Raw genomic sequence first — 12772 nt, 5'->3', positions numbered from 1 at the left:
ATTCTTTTTTATTTTGGTAAAAAAAATTAATCATGACATTAGATTACTAATTTTTTTTAAAAAAAGAATTCATATCTTTTTTTTGGTTTGATTAAATCTATATCTATAAAAAAAAGCATCGTGCGACCGTGACGTTAAGACCCTGAGATGATGATTTTTTCCCGGGTGGCTTATGATCCAAATGCGTCACAAATTTTAGGTGAATCATTTATTTGTCGGTGTGTAATGCCATGATGCAGGCCAAAAATCACGTGACTGCAACTTTTTTTGTCATATCCGAATTCACAATAATGTTTTCAGATATTTGGTGAGTGAAATAAAATGTACGATAAAATGAATTTTGGTTGATCTTTTTTTTTACTTTATCTAAAATCATATTATAGATTCGAAATCATATCATAGATTTCTCTCGCTAAAATTAACATTCTCTATAATTTATTTGAGTACGAAAGATATGATTAAGCGAAAATTTGTGTTTAATTTATTTTATATTTACAAAGAAAGACTATTGAAATGTGAGAATCATCTCATAGTGATTGAAAAAAATGACCAAACACACAATTTAGAATACACACAGTAGCTTCACGCCAAGGGTATCCGGGCTTTTCGTCGAAGTCCATTTCATCGAAACATATTTCGCCGAAGCCATTTCACCGAAGGAATATTTCATCGAAGTACCATTTCGTCCGAAATACCATTTCACCAAAACCCATTTCACCGAATTCCATTTCGCCGAAGCCATTTTATCGAATGGACATCTTTATCTCGGCTATCTCTCTGATGCTTTCTTTTTTTATTACTTTTTTATCTCCTGTTTTTTCTCTAATTAAGTCCTTAGTTAATATTCCTTATAAAGAAATATTATAAATATAATCTAAATGGAGGTAATTTTTTTTTAAAAGAAAGAAATTTAATCCTTTTTCTATTTTATTTTTTCATTTCTGATTTAATAACTAGTATTAAATCAGGTGCTACTCACTGAACTCACATTTTGCCAAATGGACATTTCACCGAAAAATTATTTATTCCATTTAGTTATTTTATTGTTTTTATACTAAATACATAAAGAAATCTTTTCTAGAATCTAGATAAATTTTCGAATTAGCTGATTTTTATTAATTTATCTCGTTGTTTATAATACATACTTTTCGTGAATAAATGTTTTCAGGGATAAAGTTATTTATTTATTGCTTAACAATTAAGTATTAGCGCTAGTAGTAAATGAATGAGTTATGAAGGATGATAATCACTATATAAAATAAACTTTTGTGTATTTGTGTATTTGACTGCTTGACGAAACTTTTTTTTTCTTTTTCCTAACTCTTGATTTGGAGGGAATGAAAGTTCATATCACTAATTGTAATGTAACTATAAATATTAATAAAAACTGAACGTGAATGTATTAAGATGTATTATAATAATAGCAATTGTAACTATTCAATTAAACTATAACTACTATAGCTTATCATACGTTTATAAACGGCAAAAAAAATACTAGATGCCCATTAGTGGCCAGGCGATAATATCAGTTACTTGAATGTAAAGTGATAAAAAATCTAAAAATAATTTAATTTCATTTTCATTGCGCGATGAATATTTTTTTATAAAAATCATTTGGCGAAATGGAATTCGTCGAAATGATATTTTGGTGAAATGGATAAGATAAATGCACTTTCGGCGAAATGGATATAGGCGAAATGTACTGTAACTCACACCAAGAATGGACTTTATACAACTCTTTTGATCATCAAACCACTTAGCGTTATAATAAGGGTCTGGTTTTTGGTGATTATGGTAGTTAATGTGACATACTTAGGCTGGACCATTTTGATTTTTGTTTATCAAAATCCCCCCTCAAAAAATTTTAAATTCAGATAGGCACAAAAATTTATCATCCCCCCTTAAAAATTTGGTTTCTTACTATACATATTAAAAAAATAAATTTTTTTATATTCTCCCCACCATGGAAATCTAATTTTTAGATTTCTTTTTTTTTTTACTTTTTCCTCCCCCATATTTTCAAAATTTAATAGTAAAAAAATAATTTAAAAGATTTTGTAAATGATTTTTAACCCCCTCCCCCCTTTTATCAATAAAAACTCTTGTTAAATAGAAAATCCTATTGGCCTGGCCTAATATTGATATATTCTCATAATTCTTTCTAATTGATTTTGTTTTTTCTGTATCACTTAAATTAAGTTGGTATGTTTTTTAATCTTCGTAAGGGTTTTATTGACTTTTTGATATTGAACAATTAATAATAAAATCGTCTACAATTATTAGGCGTTGATTTTGACCAATAAATTCTAGCGGCCAGAAATGACGTAATTTAAATTTTAGGATTTTTGCTATGTCATCATTCATTTTAGGAAATGTAAAATTAAAAACACAATTCTGACTAGGATTATATTAACTACAAGTGTCTAAAAATGGAAGGTGTGTAACATCATCATGGTCCTAACCCCTTAGGAAATGACGTCATTTCTGGCCATCCCCTAAATATTTGATAAATTTTATAATTAAGATTCGGTGAATTTTTATAATTCAAAAAATTAAAATTTTTTATTATAATAAATAATTTTACATACAGTATAAGAATAAAAAAATAATGAACCCGCTTAAAAAATTTGATAAATTCTATAATTAAAAATTCGATAAATTTTATGGTAATATTTGCGAATGTTACACGACAAATTAAAATTATACGAATTATACGACAAATTAAAATAAAAAATAATCATAGTTCCTTTATAAATAATAGATTTTTTTAAAAAAAAAACGAAAAAGAATTCTTTCAATAAAAAATGGTATCGGATTTTTTTTATGCTAGAATCCATAGATATTGTATATAAAGCGATAAGAATCGTCAAGACTCTTCTTTCAATTGATGCCGTGAAACTGTGTTAGTGTTTTGAGTCTGTCCCACACTATGTCCCACACTATGCTCCAACTGTCCCAGACATGTCCCAGACATGTCCCATACCAACATTGACTGCCATGAAATATTGTTCAAAGAATTCTTACAAATTTTTTTACAATAATTATTAATTTTTGAATAATTGAATATTTAAATTGTATTTATTTTAAATTAGGCGTTAATAATCGACTGTACTGTACTGTAGGACGGGTTATATAATGAATCTAAAATTGACGTCATCAAAAAAGGGTCTGTACAAAATCCCGAATATCAAAAATCCCGAATGGTACGAAATCCCGAAAAATTGGCCAGCATTAAGCATAATGCTGGCCAGTTCAGGATTTTCTGGATTTTGAGTTTCGGGATTTCGTACCATGTAGTAGATATATATTTGAAAATTACAGCAAATAGAAACGCGAAATGTAAATATATAATAATGCAACACGAATCAATACGTGGTAAAAAATTTAAGGACATATAATCCCAGAACCTCACACAAATAAGATGGATTGCGCATATGCTTGCTCAATTTATTACACGTTTATACGCAACCAATTAAAACGATTTCTTCTGAGTACTTTTTTTTTTCTAAAAAAATAAACTGTCCATAAATTTTAAACCGAAGAACCAATTAAATTTCGACCAGAGTTAACGAGCACAAAAATCCATAATTACGATAATTTTCCAATAAGGTTTTATTGACAAAAATTTCGTTTATAAAATAAATTTATTTAGAAAAGAAAAAATTTTAATTACTAATTTTTAACTGGATGATGACTAAATAATTAATCATAATACAATTTGTTATACAAAATAAAAAAAAAGAAAAATTTCTTTGTTAAAATGAAGTGAGAATTTTTTCTTTGTTAAAATAGAAATAAAAAAATATGATGATACTGAATGAAAATAAATTAGGGATTAATTTTAATGAAACTGTATTTAGTTAATTGTGTAGCTAACTGGATGCATTTTATCAAATTTTGAGATCTAGTCCATGAACCGGGAACAATTAACTAATTAATACTGTGTATAATATTATTTCGTTATTTGCATAATTATAACTACTACATATAGTACATATTGTTAGTTATTAGTTATTACAGCATTTTTATTAGTATCTGATAAGTATTACAAATTTGAGGGTGCTATACTGCTATATGCAGATAATGTAGGTACCTCAGGGATAAACAGGTAAGGAAGATGTGGTACAAAATTCATATCATATTTTTAATTGTACCGTTTAAATTAAAATATTTAATTCTATTTATTATATACATTTATATAAAAATTTATTTTTTGTGTAATTAATTAAAACTTCATTCCCCACGTTTTTTTACTTATTCACTTATTCTAATTAAATTATGTTATGAAAATATTTTTAGATTCTTATATTCTTATATTTTTGTAACAAAGAAAAAATTATGAATTTTGAAACACAATGAATAAAATTTAACATATAATGAATTAAAGAAAAGTGGATATTTAAGAATTATGAAAATATTATAATATTAGCGTGTAACTGTACGGAAATGAAATGCAGGCGTGGCTGGCGTGCGGATAAATATTTGATCGTCGGAAAATACCGTTTTCTTCAAGAAAGAATTAACCATTTTAATAATATGTACAAGTAATGATTTCCTAAATAAAACAACAAAAAAAAAGAGAGAAAACATAAATTATAAAATAATCGTGTAACAATATTAACTTCCAAATAAACATTTGTCGCGATTGCATAATATAAAAAACCTGTACATTTAAAACGTTTTTATTCTTTTTATGTGCTTTAGTTTACGAAGGAGGTATTTGATAATGAGAACACGTAAATCTTTATTAACATTTGTTAGTGATTACGTTTATTATTTATCAAAACAATGAAAACAATAATTATAATAATTATTCGAAATTTCAGTCGTAACTTCCGCGAACAAATTATATTAAAAAAATTACTTATATAAAATACCCTTTAGCTGAGGAAATGGTTCTCAGTTGCAAATTTTTAAAAGAAAATAAAATAAAGAACTTCTCTCACTAAACAAAAAAAAAATGTATACCAGACAAATTAGAAATACTGAATCTGTTCGCTCTATTTTAAATAATTTATTAAATCAAATAAATTATGAAAATGTTTATCAGCTTCCTTATAATAATAATGCGCAAATACTTGCGGTTCTATCAAGAAGAAGAGCTAGCAGAAGAATTCAAAGTTTAACGGGAAGAATTTTAATGAGAAAGAATGTAGAACGTGAAGCTCTTCGTTTGCAAATTCATAATCGGTATATAATCAATTTGGCAACGGATTATATTTGGAATTCACATTCAACACCTTCCCAAAGATATCAATTTACAAATCTCGCTAATAACGCAAATAATATTAACCAAAATCGTGCATCAAGAGTTCGCTGGATAGATAATACAAGTACTCTTGTTAATATTATTCAAATTAACAATACTCAAATAACTAACAATTCTTTTGAAAATGATTTTTTTAATGGAACGAGATTTGATGATAACAACACTTTTGAATCTTTAATTTTACCTGCCGGATTTTAGAATCATCTTCATTTATCCGATAGATTTTTTTAAAAGTATTAAAAACTGTGTTTTTTCTTTCACTTTTCCATTTTAGAAATTTTAGAATCATATTTTTCTTCTACTTTGTATATGAGCGTACTTTTATTTAGTCGTTTCACATTTCCTATTTAAGAAATATCCTAAAAAAAAGGTCTTCCTTTGGAACATTTACATACATTTTGCATATTATCGATATTCATATAAATAAATATTACGACATTACTATTGTTTTATTTATTATACATATATATACATAAACTTTTTGTATACTAAATTATACTATATTATACTATATTATACTATATTATACTTTATACGTATGAGTTGAATAATAAAGTTAAAAATATATACATATATAATTGATTTGAAACTATTGAACTCCATCTGATACATCTGATACATCTGATGTTAAGGGATTAGATTCCATATAGAATTGTTCATGTCGTGAATTTATTTCAAATTACTAAAGTAATTACTTAAAAGGTAAATTAAAACCGAGCTTATACCTTAAAAGATTTAGATGATTTTTATAAGTTTTAATAAAAAACAAAAAGAAATGGAAAAAAAATGGCACCTGCATATATTTCAAAAAATAAATAAATAAATACGTAAATATTATATATTTATTAAAAAATGCTACAGCAAAACTGCGGAGTTAACCATATATGGTAATGACTTACCATAATTATACTCTTTAAATCTACCATTTGAGAATGATAAACAATTATTTATGACCGTGCGCCGATTCTGTTTATGCATGTATACGTTTATTAACGCTTATAAATTGATTATTTTATAAATTAAAAAAAAAAACAGATCGAATATTTTAAATTACGTAAGATGTATAAAATATATTAGTCATGATTACTCAGATGATCCTAAACAAACAATGAATGAGTTTTGTACAACCGAGAACTGGAATTAAAATTGTGAATCATCTAGATCTTTTAATCCCGTGTAACATTTTCGTGCCACTTGATGACCAATTGATGATGTCGCGAAATTATGTTAACACGTTACGTATTACGTATAGCTTTATATAGACATGTCTATGAACGAAAATATAAAAGAAGAATATTTCTCAAGCCAATTAATTCGAACGATTGGTTTATTGAATTCCGAAGTCTACTGCTAGAATTCAATATAATGATACGGAATAAACTATTTTGGAAATTATTATTGTAGAATCCTTATTTTTATTTTTATTTTTATTTTCTCAGTTCATAGATAATTTAAATTATAATCTTATCTGTAAAAAAAAAAAAATTCTAATAATATGTCATATTTTATCATAAATATTGAAAATTAAACGTGTTTCCTTATTATTATAAGTCGGAATGTGTTAAATACTCTTTTTATTATTATGAAAAAAAAAATTAAAAAAAATTATTTGAAATTGCTCTAGTTTTTGTCAAATCGGAGAACCCGGATAAACCCGGAAGAATCCAGATTTTAATAATAGAATTTGATAGTTCAATGGTGTCACACTGTTACATTACAAACAGCAGGTTTACTATTGATAACGGATTTCATGCAACTTCATTCATGTATGGATTATTGTTGCAGAAAAACCAGAAAAACCTTAAAAAAAAAATTCAATGAATATAAGCAAGGATTTGCTGAATATATGTGACTGTAATAATTTTGATACCAATTAATAACATACTTTTTTGTTATTATTTTTTTTACGATTGTTCTAACATTATTATACGTCTAAAACCTCCTGCCTTTAATTGAAGAACCGAAAAATTTGGTAATTTTATAGCATAAAGATATATTTATTTTTATTGCATAAAAAATTCTTACCTTTTTGTTCGTTATAAGAATGCTCATTATTGGAAAGGTTCGTTATCGATAATAAGCGGAAACGACTCTGTCAAAGTTCGTTTGATGTAAATTCTCGAGAATTTATTCAAGTCTTTCTCTATCCCTCCAAATGTAATCAAAAGCAATGTTACTCTTAACAGCAGCATTCATAATTTCACAAATCAATGCCCCAGCCCCAGCATCCTAGCGATTCCGCAATGGTAACCGAATTTGAATGAACAATGATTAGAACATCATCGGGGTACCTGCGGTAAATAATTGCAGATCATGCGCTTTACGAGTAAAAAAAGAGAGACTTTATTTGATGCATTTGCGTGGTATGATACTACTTTTAAATTTTGCTATTAGAATAAATATGTATGAACGTTACCGCTTGACTTTTCCTCGCTTGTCGCCGAAACGACTTTGAATTTTACATGGACGGTATTGGTTAATTATATAGCTTCATGCTACTTACAAAAGTTAACGGTTTGTTATTAAATTAAAATAATCAATTTCAATATTTAATTTCAATAATATATTAATTTCATTTGTGGCCAACCTCCCTACACACATTTCTCTTTATATTCACCATTTAATACAACTGCCTAATTTGAATTAATTAAATTCTTTTAATGATATTCTAGAATTTCAAATACCGAAAGGATGAAGCATTGGAAAATGACGATTCTTAAATTAACCGTTTAGTTTCATAGATTCTATATTTCCGACAAGTTTGCGGGTGAACCAAATCTTATTATTGAAGATGGAGGAAAAGCTTTAAAGCTTTTTTTAAAAAATTTGCTTAAAGTAAAAATCAAGGAAACCACTATTAGCGGAGAATGATGGATTGATATTTCTCAACCGAGCTTGGCGAAATTGAATTATCTGTGAAGATGTGGATTACCTCAATTATGTTATAATTTCCTGACAGACAATTTTTGGCCAGTATTAAAAGCGACACTTTTTTGGTAAAATTTTAATAATTATTAAGGTAGGAGTTGGTACTTAAAATCTACACGCTTTATATTATTATTATTCATTCAATGTCTTATTGTAATTATCAGGGAAATAATTCTAAATTCTGCGCATGTTGCACAAAGTTTTAACCGGTTTTTGGATATAATAGTTTGTAATATGAAAATATCTGTGGATCATTTGCCAGAGTACGTTCAAAATATATTTTTTTTTCTTATTCAATTAATATATAATAAATGAATTTAACCAAAATTTAGGAATTTAATGAATCAGGATTATCACCTTTTAAAATGAAATACGATTCAATTCTCACTAAATTCACCATATAATGGCAAATTTTGAATACACATCCAATATCAAAAACCGCCGATTAATTTAATTAGCGTCAAAAAAATTTTGTTACGGAATCAATTAAGAAGTTCAAACTTATTGTTTGTATAACGTACCTACCTCACTAAATTTAAATTTTTATATAAATATTTGTTTAAATATCTCCTCCTCCTTTAAATTTAATTTACGGTTGTTCAAAAATTTTCCAAAATTCCAAAAATTTAATTATGTTTATTTTACTTAGTTCGTTTATTGTAAAACTTCAGTTCTCCTTTTCTCAAAATTTTAATAAATTTTGGACGTTAAACAAACAATTATATTGGAGTAGCAACTGGTGTTCGAATTGGGTACGGTACAAAATCCCGAAAAATTGGCACACATTAAGCTTTAATGCTGTCCGAAAGTCGCTCTTTAAGAATTTGACCTGTCGGGATTTCGTACCTGTCGGGATTTTGGACCTGTCGGGATTTTTGGATTTCGGGATTTTGAACCTGTCGGGATTTGGGATTTCGGGATTGTGAGTTTCGGGATTTTGGACGGCATCCGTTTGAATTGGCTATCTATGGTTTCGTGGTTCGAGTTAACTTCACCAGTTATTTTTAGTCAATAATAAAAATCAATAATATAAAAGAACCTAAATCTCATTCGCCACAACTATCATATTTAATTGCTTACAGTAATGTGATTTATTTGAAGTACTTTCAATATAGAATATTAATATTATAAAGATATTAAGATTTCATAAAATGCGTTGTTAACTACTGCACCTGCACTTAAATTCGAGTCAACATTCCAGAATTAAATAGTAGCTAGCCAGAATTACAAATAGTCGGCCGGAATTATTAATCACGTGATACTAATTTGATACATTCAGCATTAAGAATATAAAGAAGAAAGAAAACAATGTAGTATGAATGGAGCATTTGGATTCATGCTAATAATTACGGTAGCAACGGTCGGTTAATCGGTTGGTCAAGACCGAGAATAACCGTTGCCGTACCGTTGCCATCCCTATTAACTAGATTCATGACGCGCATTTCTAAAGATAAATCATCATGTAATCGAAAGTCGATTTAAATCTTTAGAAAAGTCTTAACCTAATTAGTAATTCGTTGGTTCTTGCCCATTCTAATTGTGTATTTCAGTTCTAAACAATTACTATCCTAATGTTGAGTCATATACTTTTAAGTTTCTTGTAATATACCGGTAATTCTCATTTTATATTAAGTATCATACCGTTACAAAATTTTACTGGTATTTATTTGACAGTTAAATTAGTGGTATAAATAAGTATAGACGGTCGAGGGTAATTTACGAACGTGAATATGAAATATTTTAATCATATTTTTTAATGTATTTTTTATTTTATTTTTATTACAATTTGAATATGGATGTGAATATAAAGCAGTATAATGAACAAAAATATGGAATTTTTGATCGTTGTAATAATACCATACACATATGATAACTAATTGTAACATTAATTTTAGCATAAGAAAATTTAAACTTTCTTATTCATTACGATTCCTTTAAGAATAGGGAAGCTAATTAACATAAATTACAATGAATCATGGAAAAATTATTATTAATATTATTTGAAAATTTGCCGTAAGATTTGTATCAGTGAGTTTAATATAAATTAAGTATTAGAAATATATTAATTCATTATATAAAATTGAGAAATTTGTGATCAAATAATTAATTCGACGTGATTATTTCAAAAAAAAAATATATAATTTCACAAAAAAAAGTCGTTTTAAAGCAAATTTCAAAAAAAAAAACAAACTTAGCTTGTTTATTTGAATTCATAAATATAGTATGTCATTAAACAACAAGCTTAACTCGTTACTATGCGTTATAACGAATTGCAAAATGAGAATACTCTATTATTATTGGAGGGAAACAATAGCACGCAGTCAATCTAGATCGAAGTTTATAAAAGCTAATATCACGTGGTTAACATGATAATTTCAGCACACTATGACGATTTTGGCCAGCACTGATATTCAATTTTGCACCATATTTGTGATTAAATAATTACAAAGTTCTAACGTCTTTTGAACCGGTTCTTGAATGAAATTATTTTAACAAATCTGATTCGAACATTATCTGTTATCATATTTTAGCAAATAAAACTGTGAATCCAATATTCGCCAATTAAAAATACATAACAGATAATAAATTTCTCATATTTATTAATAATAAAAATATTCAAAATATTCGTTATATAATAATAAAAAAAAAATAAATAAATAAAATAATAAATGTTTAAATTAGTTAATAAATGAACCAATAATCTAAAAATGCTTATTAAGTTTTTGATACGCCATTTTATACCAATAGGCAGCTTTTTCTAAGTTCTTTTCTATTTTGATACCTTGTTCATAGTAAAATGCAAGCCTTTTTTGTGCCTTAACATTTCCATTTTCAGAGGCTATCATATATAAGTTAATTGCCTTTTCATTATTAATATCGGTTCCAATACCTTTATCATAACAATATCCAAGTTTATATTGAGCTTTTACGTACCCTTGATCGGCTGATTCTTTGTAAAATGCAAATGCCCTAATAAAATTTCCTTTCACACCTATTCCAAGCTCATAAAATGTGCCTAATTTATATAGTGCGCTTTTATTATTTATTTCTGCTGCTTCATGATACCAATAGTTAACTTTATCTAGATCAATATTTTCAATCAAATAATTTTTTTCAGCTGCTATGTCGTATAATTCGAGTCCTTTTTCCTTATTAACTTCAACTCCAATTCCATTTACGTAGCAATATCCAAGTTGGAAATTTGCTTGCAAATATCCATTTTCTGCGGACTTTTTATAAAAATCAAATGCTTTAGCAGAATCTTTATTAACAACAATTCCGAATTCATAATATTTGCCTATATCATGTTGCGAAATATAATCACCATTTTCTGCTGCTTTATTAAACCAATAAAAAGCTTTTTTTAGATCCTTTTCTACTCCCTCACCTTTTTCATATAAAACTCCAAGATCATATTGTGCAGCACGACATCCTCTTTCAGATGCTAATATATATAACTCAAATGCTTTTTCTTTATTAACATCGGTTCCAATCCCATAATTATAATAATAGCCCAGTTGATATTGAGCATCTAGATATCCTTTTTCAACTAAATCTTTATTTATTTCAAATGCTTTTTTTTCGTCTATATCAACCCCATCTCCAAGTTCATAACATATACCTAAACTATATTGTGCATCATCATAACCATTTTCTGCAGCCATTTTGTATAAACCAAATGCTTTTGCCTTATTAATTTTGGTCCCAATTCCATATGAATAGTAATGTCCAAGTGTAAATCGAGCATTTAGATATCCTTTTTCGGCTAATTGATTCATTATTTCAAATGCTTTTTTCTCGTCTTTATCAACTCCTTCCCCGAGTTCATAAGATATACCTAATTTATATTGTGTATCACTGCACCCTCCCTCTGAAGCAGTTTTGTATGACTCAAATGCTTTTACTTTATTAATTTCAGTCCCAATTCCATTGGTATAATAATATCCAAGTGTAATTTGAGCATCTAAATATCCTTTTTCAGCTAATTGTTTCATTATTTCAAATGCTTTTTTCTCGTCTTTATCAACTCCTTCTCCAAGTTCATAACATATACCTAATCGATATTTTGCATCTTTATGATCATTTTCCACTGCAGCTTTATTGTATAATTCAAATGCTTTTATTTTATTAATTTCAGTCCCAATTCCATATGAATAATAATTTCCAAGTGTAATTTGGGCATCTGGATATCCTTCTTCAAATAATTCTTTAACAATTTCAAATGCTCTTTCTTCATCTTTATTAACTCCATTTCCGCGTTCATAACATTTACCTAAATTAAATTGCGCTTTTTTATGATCTTTTTCTGCAGCTTTTTCGTATAATTTAAATGCTTTTAATTCATCAATTTCGGTTCCAATTCCATATGAATAGTAATGTCCAAGTGTAAATTGAGCATCTGGATATCCTTTTTCGGCTAATTGATTCATTATTTCAAACGCTTTTTCCTCATCTTTATCAACACCCTCACCGAGTTCATAACATACACCTAATTCATGTTGTGCATCTTTATAACCATTTTCTGCCGCTAATTTGTATAAATCAAATGCTTTTACTTTATTAATTTCAGTTCCG

The 12772-nt window shown here is 27.2% G+C and overlaps 2 protein-coding genes across 2 annotated transcripts; one reads left to right on the top strand and one right to left on the bottom strand.

Annotated features, from left to right (window-relative positions):
• Nucleotides 1-4960: 4960 nt before the first annotated feature.
• OCT59_014135 (uncharacterized protein) lies at nucleotides 4961-5467 on the top strand (the record flags this gene model as incomplete). Its single annotated transcript, XM_025325764.1, has 1 exon — nucleotides 4961-5467. The coding sequence occupies one exon, from the start codon at nucleotides 4961-4963 to the stop codon at nucleotides 5465-5467; it is 507 nt and encodes a 168-aa protein (XP_025179701.1).
• Nucleotides 5468-10899: 5432 nt separating this feature from the next.
• OCT59_014134 (uncharacterized protein) lies at nucleotides 10900-11862 on the bottom strand (the record flags this gene model as incomplete). The annotated part of the gene is made up of 1 exon (XM_066141974.1): nucleotides 10900-11862. The coding sequence occupies one exon, from the start codon at nucleotides 11860-11862 to the stop codon at nucleotides 10900-10902; it is 963 nt and encodes a 320-aa protein (XP_066002048.1).
• Nucleotides 11863-12772: the final 910 nt, after the last annotated feature.

Source organism: Rhizophagus irregularis, chromosome 21, assembly GCF_026210795.1.
Source record: "Rhizophagus irregularis chromosome 21, complete sequence".
Lineage (NCBI taxonomy): Eukaryota > Fungi > Glomeromycota > Glomeromycetes > Glomerales > Glomeraceae > Rhizophagus > Rhizophagus irregularis.
The sequence above is the reverse complement of the archived record's forward strand: the minus strand, read 5'-3'. Positions and strand labels throughout refer to the sequence as shown.